This window comes from Chrysochloris asiatica, unplaced genomic scaffold (genome assembly GCF_000296735.1).
Source record: "Chrysochloris asiatica unplaced genomic scaffold, ChrAsi1.0 scaffold00213, whole genome shotgun sequence".
Classification (NCBI taxonomy): domain Eukaryota; kingdom Metazoa; phylum Chordata; class Mammalia; order Afrosoricida; family Chrysochloridae; genus Chrysochloris; species Chrysochloris asiatica.
The window spans coordinates 2209893-2231713 of record NW_006408731.1 but is presented as its reverse complement, the minus strand read 5'-3'; the positions used below and the strand labels follow the sequence as shown (position 1 = coordinate 2231713).

Here is a 21821-nt window from a genome sequence, read left to right as displayed (position 1 = left end):
GGCACTTAACAACAACATATACGTGTATATGTTTAGACAATAATTTTCTGAGAAGTAAAAAACTAAAAAGCTTTGGATTTATAGAGAAATACATCAAGTTTTAGGTCAATAACTAATATGGAATCAGCATGTCAAAAACTGATGTTTTAATATTGATAGAGAGTTCTCCAAGAGCATGGAGAAAAAGAAGTTATGAATATTTAAAAAACAAAAATCTGTTTTTTGGGGTTGGGCAAATATTTGTTGTTTAGTGCCTTGGAGTCAGTCTGACTCTCCTGGATTCAGTCTGACTCTCCTGGATTTGAACTGCTGTTTGAGTTTCGCTATCCAATGCTTATTCTACACTGTAACACAAGGTTTTGTTATTGGTCTTGTTAAGTGCCCTTGAGTGGGTTCTGAGTCAAAGCAAATATAGGGTCTCTGAAGAGCAGCTGGTGGATTTGAACTGCTAACCATATGGTTCGAAGGCCAGTACTGATATGACACCGCCACCCCATGGTCATACTGCCATCAAAATCCATTTTTATTTCTTCTGAAGAAATAAACAGAAAATGAATAGAGCTCAAGTGTTTTAAAGATACAAATCTTTTTGCTCAAATTAGTTAGGAAATGCAATGCAATTATTGAGGGAGAAGGCCCCTGGCCCAAAAGACCTTGAGGTCTAAGTCACACACAAAGGAAAGGAACAGCTTCTGCTTTTGTAAAAGCCTCTTATCTAGAAACCACCAATGAGAAAGTAACATGGTGGTCTCACCACTCAGCCCGCTGTAACCCTATATAAAGCTAGTAAGAAAGCTATTTCGGGAGCTGGGCATTTGGGACATTAGTCCACCGGTTCTCTGCTGGCCGTAAAGCCTCTTCCTCTAATATCATTGGTGTTGGGATGATTTCTTTCTCTCGTTCGGACCTTGTCTTCCTGCAATATTTCCATCAAAATTCCAAAGGTTATTCATTTCCAATGTTTATTCACTAAAAAACAAAAACAAACTCCAAAACTGAAACATATAGAGTTACAATGTTTAAAACATCTTTCAGTGGAAACAGCAGTAATGGTCCCCAATGCAATAGAGAAGTTAACTTACGTTAAAGTGGTTGCTGATTGACCAGTTGATTAACAAAACTCAGTTGTCAACACCAAAAGTAAATCCTGAATTTAACAAATTGTTGTTATGTGCCGTGGAGTCGGTTCCGACTCATAGTGACCCTATACAGGGTTTCCAAGGCTGTAAATCTTTATGGGAGCGGAAAGCCTCATCTTTCTCCCGCAGAACAGCTGGTAGTTTCAAACTGCTGACCTTGTTCGCAGCCGGATCCGTAACCACTACGCTACGAGAGCTCATTTTTAAAAATTGTAATACTTGTGATGGTCAGGAGTCCTGGTGTGCCAATATAGGATAACCACAAGGTTAGTTTGAATTGAAAAGTCAGCGGTTCAAATTCACCAGCTCGTCTCAGAAACCCTATACAGGATTGTTGTTAAGTGCGGTCGAGTCGGTTCCTACTCATACCAACCCTGTATAGAGTTTCCGAGGAGCGGCTGGTGAGTTTGAACCGTTGACCTTGTTATTCTAACCGACCTTGTGGTCCAGTGCTTTATCCTACAGCACCATACCAGGACTCCGTGTAGCAGACACTAAAGGTTACATTTTTGAAAATTCATATAAAGGAAATTAATTACTGTAGGAAAGTTACAAAACTGTAACTTTGTATGAAACACGTCTTCCAACAAATTTGTCTGTATTTAACTATTCACTAATATATTGGCAGTAGTTGCAGCTGTTAATTTTATTTTTCGTGATGTTTTGAGTTTTCAACAGTATTTAGGATTATTAAAGAATTTTACAAAAACAATTCTAGTTAAAGGATTACAGAACAAAGCCTTTTTCCCGCCTCCGGAAATTTCCCTCCCCCACCAGGGCGGGACTTCCCGCCTTCTTTCTGTGGGTCTCTGTTTGGTCCGCCAACGGATGTATAAAAGCTTGCTTTGGCCATCAAGTCAGAGCGTTTATCTTCAGTACCTCATCATGTCTGGCCGTGGCAAGGGCGGGAAGGGTCTTGGCAAAGGAGGCGCTAAGCGTCACCGTAAAGTGCTCCGCGACAACATCCAGGGTATCACCAAGCCGGCCATCCGGCGCTTGGCTCGCCGTGGAGGCGTGAAGCGCATCTCTGGCCTCATCTATGAGGAGACTCGCGGCGTCCTGAAGGTCTTCTTGGAGAATGTGATCCGGGACGCCGTCACCTACACCGAGCACGCCAAGCGGAAGACAGTCACCGCCATGGATGTGGTCTACGCGCTGAAACGGCAGGGGCGCACCCTATACGGGTTCGGCGGCTAAATGTCTTGGAGGTCTAGTCTTGCATAACAACAAAAGGCCCTTTTCAGGGCCCCTCATTCTCTCATTTGAGGAGCCGTAATGCAGATTTGATTAGCGTTTCTCCGGGGTATTCTCTGGTCTGCCATTTCACAGGACTATTGTCTTTTAAATTTTTGTTTACATTAGACACCAGCTTTCAATAGAGTCGAATTTGCTGTTTTTGAAAACAATAGAGCTTGAGAAAACTCAAGTCTCTAAAACCAGTATGACTTCCCTGGCCTTGAGGCAATAGGGCAGAAACAAACCTCACAGGTGGTGTTTACTGTGATTAGGAACCCCAGGCATTCTTTCAGAGTAGTCAAAGTAACTATGTGCCTAAGGACTCTGCGCCATTATATCTGAATTAATGTCTTGTTATTCGAGCTCATACGGTCACAGTTATTTATCTAGTTTTCTTGTAAGCAAACTAATCCACTATTTTTGCTTCTGTGTAGAACCCGAGCCAAGAATGCAGCATATATGAACTAGCAGCAATTTCCCTATGGCACGGCAGATTTAAGAGAATCCAGTTTCCCTGCCGTCCGGCACTAGCTCTTTGTTGTGCCAATACAATCCTCTAAATTGCACGTTGTACATCTTAGCTTGTTTAAATTGCGGCAGCTTGGCGCATGATTGCCAGGTAGCACTAGTTTGAGGGTAACGGTCCCAAGTCTTTAGCCAGTTTTTCACGGTCCCAAGTCTTTAGCCAGTTTTTCACGGGAACATTTACTGTGTAGATGTTGAGTGTTGTGCCCTCGGTTACCACTCAAGGAATCCTGTTTAACGTTTCCGAGGTGTGGCTGGTGGTTTTGAGCTGCTTTGAAGTTAACAGTCTAGTGCTTGCAGCGTTATACCAGTGGATGTAAGTGCGGTCCAGTCGCTTTTGACTTTTAGCGACGTTGTATAGGATTTGGAGGCCTGGTGTGGCCTTTGCAGGATAAACTGCTGGATTGCAAGGTCGGTTTGAATCTCAAGGTCGGTGGTTCAAACCCATTAGCCGCTCCTATAAAAAACCTATACAGGGTAGCTATGATTTGGAACTGGCTCGAAGGCATTTAACAACATAGGATTTCCAAAAAGCAGTTGGTGGGTTTGAACCACTGGCCTTGTAGTTAGCAGCTAATTGTTTATTCTAGAAGTAACTTGTTATGTGCCATGGTGTCAGTTCCGACTCATAGCGACCCTGTACAGGGTTTTCGAGGCTGTAAATCTTTATGGGAGCAGAAAGTCTTATCTTTCTCCCGTGGAACAGCTGGTAGTTTCGAACTGCTGACCTTGTGGTTCGCAGGCCAATTTGTAACCACTACGCTACCAGAGCTCCTTATCATGTAAAATAAATTGCTATTTTTTTTATCTTTAAGGTGTTAAAGTAGGAAGGGGCATCAAACTCACATCAGGCTTAGACTCCACTGACAAAAAGGTTTTTTTTTGTTGTTGTTTTTTAAAGCAACTATGGAGTTTGAGTCCCAGAAAGGACAAATAATTGAATGAAATTGTCACAACAAGCATTAAACAATGGAGATATAAATTAATATCTATTGAACAACGATGTTCATAATGAGCACTCAGAGTCCTGGTGTGTTGCTGTTGGCTAATGTTCTGGCCTGAAGGTGGCTTGAACTGCAAGGTTGGAGATTCAAGTTCACCAGCATCTCCTGCGAAACTCCAGACAGGGTCGCTATGGGTCTGAGCTGACTGGAAGGCACCTAAAGACAACTGGTGCAGCACTATAGGATAGCAATGGACTGCAAGGTCGGTTTGAACCACAAGGTCGGGGTTCAAACTCACCAGATGCTCCTTGGAAATCCTATACATAGGATGGGAATCCTCTCTTTGTCACTTAACATTGCATGATAGTGAACCACAAGGTTGGCAGTTCAAATCCACCAGCTGCTTCTTGGAAACCCTATACAAAGAATCGCTGAGTCAGAACCTACTAGAAGGCACTTAACACAATTTTATGATGTTGATAAAATGATGCAACATCAATGATGCCAAATAACTCAGGCGGAGCAATTAAAATAACATGAAATCATAGACAAGAAAAAGAATCCATATGCAGCGAAAAGAAATCTGGACCAGTTGAGTGCAGATGTGTTTTATTTACACAGATTTTTTCATTTCATTTTTTGTCAATCATTGAAAAACATTTTTTTAATAAGAATAATACGTATTTTTTTTTACCTCTGGAATAATTGTTAGACCTGGTAACTGCTAAACGGGCCCACATAATTTTGTGGGAGAACAGGAAGAATAATCTGTTTAGAAAAACAATGTTTTACAACTTTATTACCAAAGCAATGCAATATGGCAAAATGTTTCTCCGTGGATTGTTGTTGTTGTCAGGTGCCATCGAGTCAGAACCGACTCATAGCGACCCCATGCAGAGCAGAACAGAACAATGTCCGATCCTGGGCCAACCTCACTACCGCTGCCACACTTGAGTCTATCAATGATGCCTCCTGGCTGATCCATCTCGTTGGGGGTCTTCCTCTTTTTCTCTGACCCTCCACCCTACCCAGCATGACATCCTTCTCCAGCGATTGTTTCCTCCGGACAATATGTCCAAAGTAGGAGAGACGAAGTTTAGCCATCCTGGCCTCCAAGGAGCACTCTGGCTGCACTTCTTCCAAAACAGATCTATTGGTTCTTTTGGCAGTCCATGGCACTTTCAGTATTCTCTTCCCCGGGGAAGGTCTGAGATAATATATATACTAATCATTTTAGTTGTGTGAATTTGGGTTATTACATATCTTCTGGGCCTTAGTTTCTTTATATAATTTATGTGATGGTGATCTGTCAAATGAGATGATAAAGTGCTTAGAACAGTGCCTGACACAATATGAATTAATTGCTTATTTACATTCATTTATGGCTAGCTAAAAATTTTATTTGATTTTGTAAAAGGCAATTTTTCCAACAATCATGATCTGGTCCTTAAGATTCAGCCACTCGCCGTGTGACTGGATTTAAAAGAGGCCTAGTCTCAGTGACCTCTTTTAGGCCTCTTGTAAATTCAGTCTCAGTGACAGGAGTCCTGGTGTGGCACTGTGGTTTAATGTGCCACACTGTAAAGCCACTTGAACTGCAAGGTTGGTGGTTCAAGCTCACCAGTCACTCTTTGTAAACCCTATACAAGGTCGCTATGGGTCAGAACCTACTCTACAGCATTTAACAAGTCTCAGTGACACAGTGGCAGCAACAATGGGTTCAAACATAACAATTGTGATTGTTATGTTTGAACCCATTGTTCAAACACTACCTTAGCACAGGACTTGGTAGTGTTTCATTCTGTTGTGCAAAGTTGCTATGACTCGGAACTGATTTGATAACTCTGGATTGCAGTAGTTGACTGTCACAGATAGTCAGAGAGGGATGCCAGGTGCAGCTTCCAGGAGGGGTGGTTCACAATACTAACTATATAACTATTGTATTAGGATGGTATTTTGCTTTGGTAAGACTAAAAACCCTTTTAGCACCTTGGGGGATTCTCAGTGCCCCATTTCAGTGTCAGCTTTAAATAAGTAAACATACCCCAAAATTCTGACTCACAGAAAGATATGAAGTGACAATTATTTTTTGTTTTATAAACAGGATACACGTCCAATCCAGGAATTCAAGTTCTTATCTTTCTCCCAAGAGAGGATTTAGATAAAAATTCATGGGTTTATTTTTATCTATGCTTGGTGACTGAAAGATTGTTGCATAAATAAATATTGTTTATAAACTAGGTTGCATAGTTGGAGTTAAGAAGTCACAAACTACTTGGATTTCCTTTCCAGATATGCTGGGGGAAGTGCCCCTAAAAAAGAAACCACTGTCTTTATTTACTCCACAAACTTAGCAAATAGAAAAAGGCATTGTAAGAACTAAATGCCTTGAGAATTAGAATGGATCAACATGAATTTGGCAATTTCACTGGTTTTTCAAGACTCTACCTGGTAAAGGATTATTCATTAGTATAATCAGGAAAGTCCTTCACTGGTAGCATTTTTAATATTATTTAATTACTCTGACATGCTATTTTATAGATAGAGCCGATATCTATCTATCTATCTATCTATCTATCTATCTATCTATCTATCTATCTATCTATCTATCTATCTATATTAGCTATGGTTGAATATTCTGCTGGGGCAGAATATTGAAAGCAACATGGAATATCATAAGAACAAACAGGTCCATATTGGAAGAAGTACAGCCACAATACTACTTAGAAGCCAGAATGGTGAGACATCATCTCTCATACTTCAGACATTTTCTAAGGATGGACCAATCCCTGAGAAGGACATCATGCTTGCTAAAGTGGAGGGTCAGCAAAAAAGCAGAAGACCTCCAATGAGATACACTGGCACAGTGGTAGCATCAGGGGGCTCAGGTACAAACGTTGTGAGGATGACACAAGACTGGGCAGTGTTTTGTTCTGTTGTGCATAGGGTCGCTGACTCAGAACCAAGTTGATAGCACTTAACAACAACAACAATATGTTTTCTATGGAGTCCTGGTGGCACTGTAGGATAAGCATTGGACTGCTAACTGCAAGACTGACAGTTCAAACCCACCAGCTGTTCCTCAGAAACCCTGTTCAGGGTTGCTATGAGTTGGAACTTACTTGATGGCACTTAACAGCAACACGTATTTCCTATCATTGTTGTTGTTAAGTGCCTTTGAGTTGGTTCTGACTCATAGCAAGTCTGTATAGGGTTTCTGAGGAGGAGCTGGTGAGTTTGAACCATCAAGCTACCTTACAATTCAAATGACCTTGTAGTCAGTGCTTATCTTACAGTTCGCCACAATATTCCATATTATTTGAAAGTTATTCTAACAATTTATCAGCTCTTTATAGAATATTTTTCTAAATTGTATGGAGTTAGTTGGAAAAAGAGAGCAACAACAACAAAAATGTTTCCAAGGCATTAGTAAAAAACCTGTTGTTGTTAAGTGCTGTCAAGTGAGTTCTAACTCATATCGACCCTGTATAGGGTTTCCTAGGAGCAGTTGGTGGGTTTGAACTACTGACCTATGGTTCACAGTCCAGCACCACACCAGGAGTCTCTAGCCATAATAAAATCAGTTTATTCAGTCCGAAGTGATTATTTCTTGCTTTGTTTGTCTAGGGTTAAGCAAGCTACTTCCATGATTTCCTAGAAATCTTAAATCTTTCCTGTGGTAGAGCCTGATAGATGTCTGGTATGTTGTTACTGTTGTTAAGTGCCGTCGAGTCGGTTCCAACTCATAGTGACCCTGTATAGGGTTTCCAAGTAGCAGCTGGTGAGCCTAAACCTCCAACGTTGTGGTTCAAACCAACTTTGCAGTTCAACACATTAACCCTCAGCGCCTTCTTCTTGTTTCTGACTTGGTTCTGTGTCATCTTCACAATTGTTATGTTTGAACACACTGCTGTTGCCACTGTGTCAATCCATTTAATCAGAGATCTTCCTCTTTTCACCTCCTTTACCAAGCATGATGCCCCCTTCTTCAGGGACTGGTGTCTCCTGATAACATGTCCAAAGTATGAGGGATGAAGTCTCGCCATCTTGGCTTCCAAGCAGCATTTTGGTTGCACTGCTTTTAAGACAGATGTTTGTTCTGAGCGTCCATGTAACGTTCAATAGTCTTCTCCAATAATATGATTCAAATGCATCAATTCTTCTATGGTCTTCCTTATTCACTGCCCAACTTTTAAATGCATATGAGACAACTGAAGACACCATGCTTGAGTCAGATGCACCTTAGTCCTCAAACTAACATCTTTGCTCTTGAACACTTTTAAGAGGTCTTGTGCAACAGATTTGTCCAAGGCAATACATTGTTTGATTTCTTGACTACTGCTTCCATGAGTGTTGATTGTGGATCCAAGCAAAATTAAGTCTTTGTTAACTTCAAGGTTTTTTCTCCATTTATCATTATTTATTGGTCCAGTGGTGAGGACTTTTGTTTTCTTTACACTGAGGTGCAGTCCATACGTAGACAGTATCTTTGATCTTGATCAAAGCCCTTTTCACTTCCAGCAAGCAAAGTTGTATCATCTATCTATTTGTGGGCTATTAATGAGTCTTCCTCCAATCCTGATGCCATTCTTCTTCCAATCCTGATGTCATTCCAGTTAATTGGATTGTTTTCTCAGCATGCAGATTGAATTAAATATAGTGAAAGGATACAATCCTAGGGCACATATTCCTGATTTGTATCTCCTTGCTCTATTAGATGTCTGGTTGTTGTTGTTGTTGTTAAGTGCCTTCGAGTCGGTTCCAACCCATAGCGACCCTATACAGGGTTTCCGAGGCTGTAAATCCTTACAGGAGCAGAATGCCTCATCTTTTTCCCACGGAACAGCTGGTAGTTTCGAACCGCTCACCTTGCGGTTCGCAGTCTGGTATAGCCCTTTATTAAACTTCTTTGATGCTGCTTCTGGAAAATTCAATTTCAGTTCTGTATTTTGTAGCAGGGGCCTTTAGATAAGTGTAGAGAAAACCAAGATCCATCTGTTAATGATAGAACAGTATATATCTGATTAATTTATTATATAAATCGACATATCAATACGGAGAAGGATAGATTCATCTACTTAGGTATGATACTATGAATATAAAGGACAGTGATAACCCTCAGGACCTTTTGAATTTTTGCTATAACTGCCAGCAATTGACAAAGTTAGCTGTATGAACAAAATTAATTTGTTGGCATTTTCTGTATTAGTCTTTTATCTGAACAGTAGTATTTTCTATACAATGTGTTATATTTTGGGCTGCTAACTGCAAGCAAAATCAGCAGTTTGAAGCTACCAGTTACTTTGTGGGAAAAATATGATGCTTTTTGCTCCTGTAAAGATTCGCAGCTTTGGAAATAATATTCAGGGTTGCCATGAGTCAGAATAGACTCAACAGCACACAGCAGCATACAATTTTATAAGTATAATAATTAAACATTTATGTTAATAATGCTTTATCAGATTTAAAGACATACAGTTTCTATTTTCATTTGGCCCATTTTTTTTCATACTGTACAATATATTACAGGGCAACTCTCATAATTGTACATACCTGGACTCCTGCCTGGTGTAACCCTACTCCTGTAGTATCAGCATTTGATTGTGAACCACAAGGTTGGTAGTTCAACCCCACCAAGCTGCTTCTTGGAAACCCTATGTAGGATTTCTATGAGTTGGAACTGACTCAACTGCACTTAACAACAAATTAAAAACAAGAGCCTGGTGTGGAACTGTAGGATAAGCACTGAACTGCTAGCCACAAGGTCGGTGGTTCTAACTCATCAGACAATCCTTGGAAACCCTATACAGGGTCCCTGTGAGTTTGAACCAACTCAATAGTACTTAACAAACACAACAACATCCCATCTTTAACACCTTTATTGGAGTTCTGGTGTGGCGCTGTAGAATAAAACTGGAGAGCTAACCACAAAGTCCACATGGTTGGCAGTTCAAACCTACTGGCTACTCCTTGGAAACCCTATTTAACAGCACTTAACAAAGATTAAAAACAAAGTATACTTTCTCTTATGCACTGACAGAAAAAAAATATTTAATTTGACCTAGTAGCCTACCTGGGAAACTCTAGCGCTAGTTTAGATATATATACTACTTTGTTTTATTATTCAATCAATGCTTGGAGTTTTGATTAGGAAAATCTAATATTTCAAATATTTCATTACATAAAGATTTCTAAAGATAAATGGTTAAACATTAGCTATAAAATTGGCATTTAAATTATGCACAGAATATTTAGCTTTTGTTTTCTTTTTCTTAAACAAATTTTTGTCAAAAATTACACAAGAAATCAATCAGTGTAAAACTACAAATATAGGCATACCTTAGCGATATTGTGCCTTCAGTTCCAGACCACTTCAGTAAAGTGAATATCATAAAAAAGCAAATGTAACTAAATTTTTTGTTTTCTAGTGCATATACATGTTTACACTATAATGTAATCTATTCAATGTCCGATAGTAATATGAAAATGTTTGAAATACTCTAACAATTATAAAAATGTGATACAGAGACATGAAGTGAGCACATGATTTGGAAAAATGGTTCCCATAGAACTGATACATTTGGCTCATGGTGTTGGAGGAGAATATTAAAAGTGCCATGGATTGCTAGAAGAATAAACAAATCTGTGTTGGAAGAAGCACAATCAGAATGTTCCTTAGAAGCCAGGATGGACAGACTTCATCTCATACTTTGAGATATTATCATATTATCAGGAGAGCTCAGTCCCTGGAGAAGGCTATCATGCTAGGTAAAGTGGATGGTTAATGAAAAAGAGGAAGATCCTCAACTAGATGGCCTGGCATAGCAGCAACAGCAATGGGCTCAAGTTTAGCAATGTTTGTGAAGATGGTGCAGGATTGGGCAGGGTTTCATTCTGTTGTGCTATGAGTTGGAACAGACTTGATGGCACCTAACACCACCACCACAATGAGCAGGGTTCCCACAAATCTTCAGTTTGTAAAAAAAAATGCAATAGTTGTGGAGTGCAATAAAGCAACGCACAGTAATACAAGGTATACTAGCAGTAATAGACCTTCAGAAGATTGACTCTTGCTGAAATAACGGAGTGCTATATATTCTCTATATCTTCCAAACAAGAAAGTTTTTTTGTTTTGTTTTGTTTTAGGTACATGGTGCCAAAACATTTCTGCTGTTTTTGTTATTTTTCCCCATTAACTTTACAAAAAAATTTTTTTAAGTTTGTTTTTTAACTCTTCTTAAATATTAGATTTGTTGCAAAATATCATTTTAGCAAGCGATGAATCTTCTAAGAGCAAGTGTAGAAAGAGAAAAAGTTTTAAAAACTCATTATTTTAGAGTTAGTTGGGCCAAGATAAGGAGTTACTATATAAGCTAAATATCTTACTTTGCAAGAACTGAAAACACCTTTATCTCAACCCCAATCTTATAAAACAGAAATTTTAGTTTATAGTTTACAAGATTGCCACATAAGATTCACCCTAGAAATCAAGGAAAGGAGTTCCACGGTTTTAACAGCTTTTCAATGTGGGTTTGAATCATAAGGTCAGAGGTTCAAATCTAATAGCTACTCCTTGGAAATCCTATACAGGGTCTGTATGAGTCAGAAGCGACAGGCACATAACAACAGCTTACACAGACACTCCTCAGCAAAACTATTCAATTGGCTCCAGCGAGTTTTCACCTGGGAAGCCCTGGGGATTTTGCAGTCTCTCAACTGAGTCCAAGGTAAAATGCAGAGTTTTCTTGCTTCAACCAATTTAACTTTTTTTTTCTTGCAGGAAAATATTTTCTGTGAATTTCCTCAGATCTTTAGAGCTTCGGGAATTTGGGTTATGGCTAGACTGTAGATGAAATATATATGAGCCATTTTTAAATACCAGAGGACTGGTTCTGAGCAGAATCTTTATGTTGCTCCCCCCTCTTTGTTGTTGTTGTTAAGTGCCATCGAGTCGGTTCCGGCCCATAGCGACCCTGTACAGGGTTTCCGATGGTGTACATCTTTACGGGAGTAGAAAGCCTCATCTTTCTCCCACGGAGCAGCTGGTAGTTTCGAACCGCTGACCTTAAGGTTTGCAGCCCGATTCGTAACCACCACGCTACCAGAGCAGCCCCCTCTAGGTTATAACTAAATCATTTATTCATATTATAATTTTATATTGATTGTTGCAGTTCTAACGTAGAGTTAAGATGCTGATTTGAGTGTCTCCAAGACCATTCGTTCTGTTTTGGTGCTTTTGGCAGGAGTGGAAGGCTGTTGCAGTCTTTGGTTAAGTGTTCCCGTGTTAACTGAGGCAAAGCCAGTGGTTGGAATCTACCAGCCTCCCTGCAGAAGACCTAGCAATTAAACATTCCAAGCCTTCCTGATTGATACGGGTGTGCTAACTAAACAAGGAGTCAATGACACACTTGGTTTAATCAAAAGGAAACTTGAAATAAGGCCCCATGCATACTGCATGTGCCTGCTCTATCTCCTGAATAAAGTCCCAGGTACCTCATGTATTTCTCATTTGTTTCATCCTTCTATATTTAATAAACAATATTTTGCAATTCTCGACTATTCCATGTTTTTTTGACTCTTAGCCTCCCTGGGGTTTCTAAAAAGCATCCGGTGTGTTTGAACCGCCGCCGACCTTGCATTTAGCAGTCCAGTACTTTTTATCTAAACAGAGCCACATCATAACTACATTCCTTTAGCTCGCCCACCAACACAAGCAATTTACATATCACCTGCTTGTAATTTAACCTGCTCTTAAAATGAGGGCATTCAGTCCGGTTAAGTGTCCTCGAGTCAATTCCGACCCATAGCAACCCGGCAGAGGGTTTCCAAAGACCAGCTGGTGAGTTTGAACCGCCCACTTTGAAGCCTGGCGCATTACCCACAGTGCCACACCAGGACTCCAGCAACCAGATAGTGAACGCCAAATAATTTTAATTTCAGGTGTGACACTTTGGGATAATGCTCTGAAATGCAAAGTCAAACTCTAGGTTGGTGGCTCAGTCACTCCTCGGAAACCCGTTTCGCTACCGGCCAGCACAGACTCGACAGCATTTAACAGCTTAGTTTTAATTCAATTAGATCCTAGGAACTGCATGTTAAGTTTAGCAGTTCCACCTTCTGCTTCACAAAACGAATTCATGGCAACAAAGGGAAAGGCTCACAAACCCAAGTCAATCCCAGTCACAGTGACCTTATAATAGTGCAGGGAAGGGTTTCCAAGGGCACAAGTCAGAGATGCTTTTCAATTACTGCCCTTATGAATGAGTTCAGCGCTATCCTTACTGTGCCACAGCATCAACCCATAGAAGTGCCAGATCAGCACCACAGCTCTTCAAAGAAAAAGGAGGGGCCCTAAAAAGGGCCGTTGATTTGAGATTAGTGAAAACACTCTCAACACTTAGCCGCCGAATCCATAGAGGGTGCGCCCCTGGCGTTTCAGCGCATAAACCACGTCCATTGCAGTAACTGTCTTTCGCTTGGCGTGCTCGGTGTAGGTGACGGCGTCCCGAATCACGTTCTCTAGGAAGACCTTCAGCACGCCGCGAGTCTCCTCATAGATGAGGCCCGAGATGCGCTTCACTCCTCCACGGCGAGCCAGGCGCCTAATAGCGGGTTTGGTGATACCCTGGATGTTATCGCGAAGCACTTTACGGTGACGCTTAGCGCCTCCTTTACCAAGACCTTTTCCACCTTTACCACGGCCAGACATCGTAAATGATACTAGACTTCAGTGTCTTGTCGCCATCGGTCTGCAACAGTCTTTTATATATCCATTGGCGGACCGAACTGAGAACCTTAAAGGCGGGAAATCCTGCCCCGGTGGGGGAGGGATAGCTGCGGGGGCGGAGAAAAGGCTTTGCGTTCTTTCGGCAGAGTTATGTAACATGGTAACTACTTTATTTTGCTACTGTGGTTTTGTGTTTCAGGTTTTAAAAAAAATTGTTTTTGAATGCAAAAGCAAAACCTAAGTGGAAAATTAAAAACGGTTCAACCAACAAAGAATTAACGCTTTACCTCACCACACATGCGGAGTCCTGGTGTGGTGCTGTGGGTTAATGTGCTGGACTGCAATGGCGGTTTGTACGGTAAGGTAAGGGCGGCGGTTCAAACTCACCAGCCGCTCCTTGGAAACCCTATACACGGTCGCTATGGGTCGGAACCGACTCAACGGTACTTAACAATCAGTTGGAAATAATCAATTCGACAGCACTTAACAGCAACGACATCTAACAAGTTTTCCAAAAAAGCGATTTTCAATATTTCCTTATGCATTCATTTGAAGTCTGCTTAGTACAATTTTAACTAATTCCCAAAGCAAGTCATTTTTTATTAAATCCCGTCGAATCAGTTCCTACTCATAGCGACCCTATGTAGGGTTTCCGAGGAGAGGCTAGTGAGTTTGAACTGCTAACCTTGAGGTTCAAACCACCGCATCTTGAAGTTCTAGCCAAACTTGCAGTCCAGTGTTTAACCTACAGCGCCACATCAGAACTCCAGCAAGTCATTAGGAGTTATTTTTATATTTCTAAATTCATCGTGTCTGCTCCCATAAAGATGTAAAGCCTCGGAAACCTATATAGGTTCAGTATGAGTCAAAACAGACTCAACAGCACCTAACAATGAAGTCAACTTCTTCACAGTTACTGAAAGGTGTATTTTATTGCATCGATGTTATAAAATAGCAAAATTATAGAGATTTCACAATTTGGTACTGCAGGTCTGTCCTCATTTTTCTTTGCAAAACTTCATAGGTTAGTTTCATCAAGATTTTTTTTCTGGGGAAACTTAGAATCATTTTGTGAAGTTTGAAAACAATTTCCTTTGTGATTTTAATCATAATGATTTGACTAAAGTGCGTGGTTCTCATACAATATTTAGTATAGCTTTATTTACTTGTTTATCTGGAGCCTTGGTGTGGCGCTGTGGGCAAATGCTGCAAAGTCGTTGGAACTGCAAGGTCCATGGTTCAAACTCCCCAGCTGCTCCTTGGAAACTTTACACAGGGTTGCTGTGGGTCAGAATCGACTTGATGGCATGTAACAGCACTTGATTATTTTGCTACAAAATTCGTATTTTTTTCATGTTATGGATATATATTTTTTTAATTCAGATTGAGAAGGACCACTATAGTCTCACAACCCAAAGAAAATGACATTTAACAATATTGGAAAATCATTAGAATTAATTGTATTTGCATTAGAAACTTTTTTTTAAATCAAGGCAAAGACCCAGCGACATATTGACTTGTGCCTTTGGCGCTGCTTGAGGGGGAAGTCACTGAGGGGTTTCTATTAAGCATTTCATTTTCCATCACCAACTGCAAGAGAACATTTAGTAAGTTAAACTAATACTTTCATATTTTAGAGCCTCCATGGCACAAGATCTTGGTGTGGTGCTGTAGGATAAGCACAAGACTGCTAACTGTACTAACCACAAAGGTTCAAACCTACCAGCTGCTCTTGGAAACCCTATACAGGGTTGCTATGAGTCACAAACAACAGCACATAAAAACATAGCACAAGGAAGACTGTATAATATTGATCTGCTGAGTCTAGAAAGAGAAGAAACTGAAAAACTGACTTTGAGCACACCAGAGACTTATTTTCATTAGTGAAAGCAAGGAAGGTGAAGTTGTAATTCTCATATAGCAGTATGTGTTAAATAAAAGACTAATAAGCTTGACTTGTATTTTTGAGCTTTTAGTATGATACAGTTATCTAGAAGATGGGCATCCCACGTTTGGACAGCGGCACGATTTCACCGCTTGCCATAGGTGCTGATTTTCCTAAGTACAATTCTGTGTGACGTTCTAACATTAATGACCATTTAAAAACTCCTGTAACTATTTTACTGTACCCTTTTTGCTTCAATGGTTTGCTTTTTAGAGATTAGTTAAAAGATTAAATTTTGGAGTTAGAAAAACCTGTTTTCAGATTAAATCTTCTCTACTGACGTCAGCTGATTTGCTTATGCTTTCTACATGTGTGCTTGTCATCTATAAGTGGGATTGGGATAGTAACAAATCATTACCTATGGGGTTACTCTAAGAATTAGTGCAGATAATTTAAGCAAAATTCTTGGTACAGAGCCTACTTCTTATCAAGTTTTTACTACAATTTACTTTTAGTATGTGTTTTCACTTATAATTAACTGAGTCAACATCTATTTTAAACATGTTTATAGATTTTTATTGCAATTTACTTTTAGTTTAAAAGTTTTAATGTTTATTGGCCTGAAACAAAAAAAAAAAACAAACATCTATTATCTTGTTCTTCTGTGTAAATTTCAAATGCATGTATGCAAGTGTTTATCAGGTATTGTATGTTTTAAAATACGTTGTAATTAGCATTTTTTACAGCTAAATAGGAGTTCTGAGCAAAAGCTTGGACTGAGAGGTTCAAAGAAACCTAGAGAGAGGTACCTTGAATAGACTTGATGACAACTAAGAACATTAATAAAGCTAGGAATATAATATCTAAATATATGTGGAGAAGGATCACATTAGTTGGCTCATTATTGTTCCTTGTTTGCAAAATCCCACTGAAACACTATCAGCATACTAGTAAAGTTCGTATTTTCATATATATCGTTGCAATAGTAAGCATAGTTTAAAGCCTGAAAAAGGAAAAAGCTATAGACGCACAAAAAGCAACCATATCTAACTCGATGGCACTTAACCATCCACATAACCACTCCACACCTTGTATAAAACTGTAGGATAAACCTGGACCCAAGGGTCGGTTGGAATCTGGCATTACAGCACTTAACTCAGCATAACCACTCCAACACGTGCCTCAGCAGTCACACTAGCTACAGAGGGCTTTCAATTCATCATCAGGTAATGTCTACGTTTCCTCAGGAAGACATTTTCTAAAAAGCTCTTACCGAATTTAGTTATTTGTATTATATTTCTAATCCATTAAAATAAACTTATATGCAGTCCCTATGTTGAAATCTCTACAATCACACGCAAATAATTTTCCTTCGAATGAAACAGAGTAGTTAAAACATTCATATTCCTATAATTACTTGGTTTTCTCTTCTAGTGCTTCCTCCTACAGCATCTCATCTGTCCTTTTACTTTCATCGTTGTACCTGGCATGCTGCATAGGTATTTAGGATTTCAGTTTATTAGGAGGGGAGAGGGGTAGATGGTCTATAAACTCACAAAAGGTTATTTCAATAGGATGAGATCATGCAGCACAGCTCATCTTAGTGAGAAAGTGGGTGGCTCTGAAAAGAGCCTTTGGCTTGGATGGGAGATTTCAGTTGCTCTAAAGTAATGCTGGTTTAATTTACTTGCCCTTGGCCTTGTGGTGGCTCTCGGTTTTCTTGGGTAGCAGCACAGCCTGGATGTTAGGCAGGACTCCTCCCTGGGCGATGGTAACCTTGCCAAGCAGCTTGTTGAGTTCCTCGTCGTTGCGGATGGCTAGCTGCAAGTGGCGAGGGATGATACGAGTCTTCTTGTTGTCGCGGGCTGCATTGCCGGCCAACTCCAGGATTTCGGCTGTCAGGTACTCCAAAACCGCCGCCAGGTACACTGGAGCGCCAGCGCCCACGCGCTCAGAGTAGTTCCCCTTGCGGAGCAGGCGATGCACACGGCCCACTGGAAACTGGAGCCCTGCCCGAGAAGAGCGAGTCTTGGCCTTAGCGCGAGCCTTGCCGCCCTGCTTACCACGCCCAGACATGGTTCTGTTACAGTAAACAGCAAAGTTAAGATGCGAGCTTCAAACCCTAGAGCTACGGTATTTATAGCCATTGCTAGGCGCAAAAATGAAGCTTTGCCATTGGTTAACAATCATACATAGGCGTAAGCCAATGAAATCGTGGTTTCTAAATACACTTAGTTTGATTGGACAAAGTTAACGTATGACCTATACAGGAGGCTAGAAGACACAACCTCACTTTCGTTCTTGTTTCTCTCTGGCACTTTCGCAGTTTAGTGTCGACCATGCCTGAACCCGCCAAATCAGCTACAGCTCCGAAGAAGGGTTCCAAGAAGGCAGTTGCCAAGGTGCAGAAAAAAGATGGCAAGAAGCGCAAGCGCAGCCGCAAGGAGAGTTACTCAGTTTACGTGTATAAGGTGCTGAAGCAGGTCCACCCCGACACCGGCATCTCGTCCAAGGCCATGGGCATTATGAATTCCTTCGTGAACGACATCTTCGAACGCATAGCGGGCGAGGCGTCTCGCCTGGCGCATTACAACAAGCGCTCGACCATCACGTCCCGGGAGATCCAGACAGCCGTGCGCCTGCTTCTGCCGGGGGAGCTGGCCAAGCACGCCGTGTCCGAGGGTACCAAGGCCGTCACTAAGTACACCAGCTCTTAAGTGAGCAACCGCTCCGACACCATTCATACCCTAACGGCTCTTCTCAGAGCCACTCAATCTTCCAAAGAACTGGCACTCACCTTTTTCTTAATTCTCGGTAAGTGCTTGATATCTGCTACAAAGAAACTGCCCAGTTTTTAAATTTACATCTTGTTAAAAAATGACTGCGTTGTATGTCATTATACTGTAGCAACGCTTGAAAACATTTTGTATAGCATTATGTCAAGAATCACGCTTCATTTAGACTGTAGGATAAACACCGGGCTTAACCACAAGGTTGGCGGTTCAAACCTACGTGCCGCTTCTCTGAAGCCTAGTATGGGGTGTCACTTTGAGTCTTGACTGACTCGATGGCACTGAAAACAAATTGAAGTGCTCCTGACTGCAAAGTCAGCGTTAAAGCCCGCCAACTAATCCTCTAGTGAACAATGAGGCCAGTCCCATCAAGATTTAGTCTTGGAAACCCTAAGGAGCAGTTCTGTGCCCTATAGGGTCTTTGAGTTGTAAATTACTCTATGGCAGTTAGAAGCTTTAGTTGAGCAAGCGGTTTAGTAACTTGATTGCTAATTGAGAGGTTAACACTGATGTGAGAGAAAGACTTGATTCTGTTCCTAGAAGGTCGCGTGAGGCCACAAATAGTCGGGATCGACTTGACTGGATCCAGTAACAAAATCAATTTAGTTTTGGGTTGATGCTGGCTCTCCTTGCAGAGTTCGGATTTGTGTAATTTTAAATCAAAGGAAAGGAAGTTTGAACCGGATTCCAATACTCACAAGTCTTCAATGGTGTGTTCGTGTCCACAGCCAATCCCGAAGCTGCGCGGGCAGTTTGAATTTGTCAATCGGTTTCCTTTTTTTGAGTCTTCTGATTGGGGGATGCACTAAGGATTCCGGGTAGTACGGGATAGTGGGAGGAATTGTGACATTTTGCCCGCTTACATGAATCTTGTGAAATTTTTCCTCAGGAATGGAATTTGTTTCTACTCTCTGGTGTGGTTAATACGCAGGACTGCTAAATCAGTTTGATCTGCAAGGTTTGGAACTTCAAGCTCACCGGCCGCTCCTCGGGAAACCTTGTAGAGTCGCTATCGGTCGGAACTGAATCTAAGGCACTTAACAACAACCTACCCTTAACCTGCTTTCAAAGGAGCCGGAGTAGCAATAGTGGATGGATTATGAGCTATGCTGCTAACAGCAAAGTCAGCAGTTTGAATCCTAGTCGTTCTGCGGGAAAAAGATGAGGCTTCTGTGAAGATTTACAGCCTCGGAAATCCTATTCTGGGTTGCTATGAGTCGAAATTGACTCGATGGGACACAACCAACACCACCTTCATTCAAAAAAGGTTTCCACCTTCCGGGAAGTTTTTCTCCATTATTTGGGAAAGCATTATTATTATTTTTTAAAGACCACTTTGCTGGTAGGATTTATTCTTCGCTGTTGCCTTTTCTCTTTCTCTAGCAAATGGAAGAATTTTCCAAAGAAAATGAGAAAGCAGGGGAAGGACTGTTTCCCACCTTCCTACCAACCCCCCAACTCAGAAAATCAAAATCCATCTCAATTTTAAACCTTAAGAATACCATATTTAAACTATTTTTGCCTTTGCCAGGGATTAACCTGAGGATGTGTTCACACTGAATTATATTTGATGTAGATTTTTTAAAATATCCGTAATTCAGTGAGGGTATTCCAGTGACCCAATGATTTCATTCCTAAGTGTTTACATGACAGAATATTATGTGCACATGCAAAAGGAGATATTCAAGTATGAAACAGTGTTGTTTCATTAGGAAAATACGGAAACAACCACAGGTTTTGTTGTCAAAAGAATAAATTAAGTTTTTGAAGTGTTTCACACAATGCAATATCATACAGCAGAGAAAATAATTGAACTGCCATGGTAAAGATCAAAAGTGAAACCAAATGGTCTATTAGTTAAGCATTTGTAGAAGCATGTACGGGAGTCTTGGTGTGTTGCTATGTGATAATACACTGGACTGCAAGGTTGGTGGTTCAAATTCACCAGCTGCTCCTTGGAAATCCTATACAGACTCAATAACACTTAATGTGTGTATAATTATAAAAATGCATTTTTTAAAGGTACAAATTATAAATCCTTTTTTTAGATCAAGATAATGGCTACCTCAGTGGTAAAGGCAGGGTTAGGGGATGAGGGAAAACCACCAAGGCAAATAAAAATATTGTTGGCAACATTCTAGTTTCAGGGTTAGAAGTGGAATCCTGGAAATTTGATATAACCTGCTTTATAATCTAAATATATGCTATATTTGTTCCTTTTGAAGTCCTGGTGTGGTGTTGTGGGTTAATGCACCAGACTGTAAAGCCATTTGAACTGCAAAGTCGGTGGTTCAAACTTACCAGCTACTCCTTGGAAACCTTATACAGGGTTGCTATGGGTAGGAACCGACTAGACGGCACTTAACAACAACGTATTCCTTTTATATACCAAACGTTGTACTGAAAATAGTTATATATATAGAAAAAGTCCTTTTATAAAATAAATTATAAGAATCATTTACTTTGTCATAAAGGAAAACTTAACAAATAAGAACCCCACGTCTAATATTGTTTCTCTCCTGGTATGGTGTAGCCATGGGCTAATGCGCTGAACTGCAAAGTTGGTTTGAACCACAAGGTTGGTGGTTCAAACTCACCAGCTGCTCCTTGGAAACCCTACATAGGGTTGCTATGGGTCAGAACCGACTCAACAGCACTTAACAACAAACAACAAGTGCTGTTAATTTTTTTAGAGAGATCATGGTGGTAGTTGTGTGCCATGGGGTCGCTTCCTTGTTGGAGTAGAAAGCTTCAGCTTTCTCCCATGGAGCAGTTGGTGCATTCAAACTGCTGACCTTTTGGTTTACAGCCCAATGTGTAACCCAATACGCCACCGGAGCTCCTTTTTTAAAGAGGAGGAGAAAAAGAAGACTTTCAGAGGCCATTAAAAGACCTTACAATCAAAAGATCAAGGTTTTGGCTAAAATTAAGAGTCAGCGCCCAATCTCCAAAAATCCCTGCGCTTATATCAATACACTAACTTCCCTAGACCAAGAAACCTGATTCTCAGCAAGATTAACTGATCATAGGTGGATGGATTTACTTCCGGATTCTCAATTCTGTTCTATTGATCTATGTGCCTTTCATTGCACCAGTAGGAGGCTGCTTTGACTACTGTGGCTGTGTAGTAGATTTTGAGATAGGGAAGGGAGAGACCTCCTATTTGTTCTCCTTTTTGAGTAATGTTTTGCTTATCTGAGGTCTCTCTCCTTTCCATATAAAGTTAGTGATTAGTTTTTCCATCACTTTAAAGAATGATGTTGGAATTTGTATTGGGAGTGTACTATATCTATAGATTGCCTTGGGTTGTGTTAACATTTTACAATGTTGTTTTCCTATCCATGAGCATGGTATAGTCAGTCATCCATTTTGTAGGTCTCTTGGTTTCTTATAGTAGTATTTTGTAGTTTTCTTTGTGTAGGTCTTTTGTTTCTCTGGTTAGGTTTATTCCTAAGTATTTCATCTTTTGAGTAGCTATTGTAAATGGTATTGCTTTCCTAATTTAATTTTCAGAGCTCTTATTATTAATGTAAAGGAATCCAACTGATTTTTGTATGCTGATCTTGTACCCTG

General features: G+C 40.5%; 3 protein-coding genes and 1 pseudogene across 4 annotated transcripts in view; 2 read left to right on the top strand and 2 right to left on the bottom strand.

The window, feature by feature from the left end:
- The window catches only part of LOC102825438, a 27952-nt gene extending 25569 nt beyond the window's left edge, over nt 1-2383 (top strand). The window contains exon 4 of the mRNA XM_006872874.1: nt 2003-2383. Within this exon, the coding sequence (XP_006872936.1) occupies nt 2003-2336 (334 nt within the window). The 3' untranslated portion in view covers nt 2337-2383. The remainder of the gene's footprint in view (nt 1-2002) is intronic.
- Nucleotides 2384-13241: 10858 nt separating this feature from the next.
- Nucleotides 13242-13553, bottom strand: LOC102825050 (histone H4-like). Its single transcript, XM_006872873.1, has one exon. It carries the CDS (start codon nt 13551-13553, stop codon nt 13242-13244), a length of 312 nt encoding a protein of 103 aa, XP_006872935.1.
- Nucleotides 13554-17076: 3523 nt separating this feature from the next.
- LOC102814525 (histone H2A type 1-D-like) lies at nt 17077-17537 on the bottom strand. Its single transcript, XM_006872787.1, has one exon. The coding sequence runs from the start codon at nt 17530-17532 to the stop codon at nt 17140-17142; it is 393 nt and encodes a 130-aa protein (XP_006872849.1). The 5' UTR covers nt 17533-17537; the 3' UTR covers nt 17077-17139.
- A 258-nt stretch (nt 17538-17795) lies between these two features.
- On the top strand, nt 17796-21228 carry LOC102824661 (annotated as a pseudogene). Its single transcript, XR_438781.1, has 2 exons — nt 17796-18173; nt 21102-21228. The product of XR_438781.1 is annotated as a histone H2B type 2-F-like (transcript).
- The last annotated feature ends 593 nt before the right edge of the window (nt 21229-21821 follow it).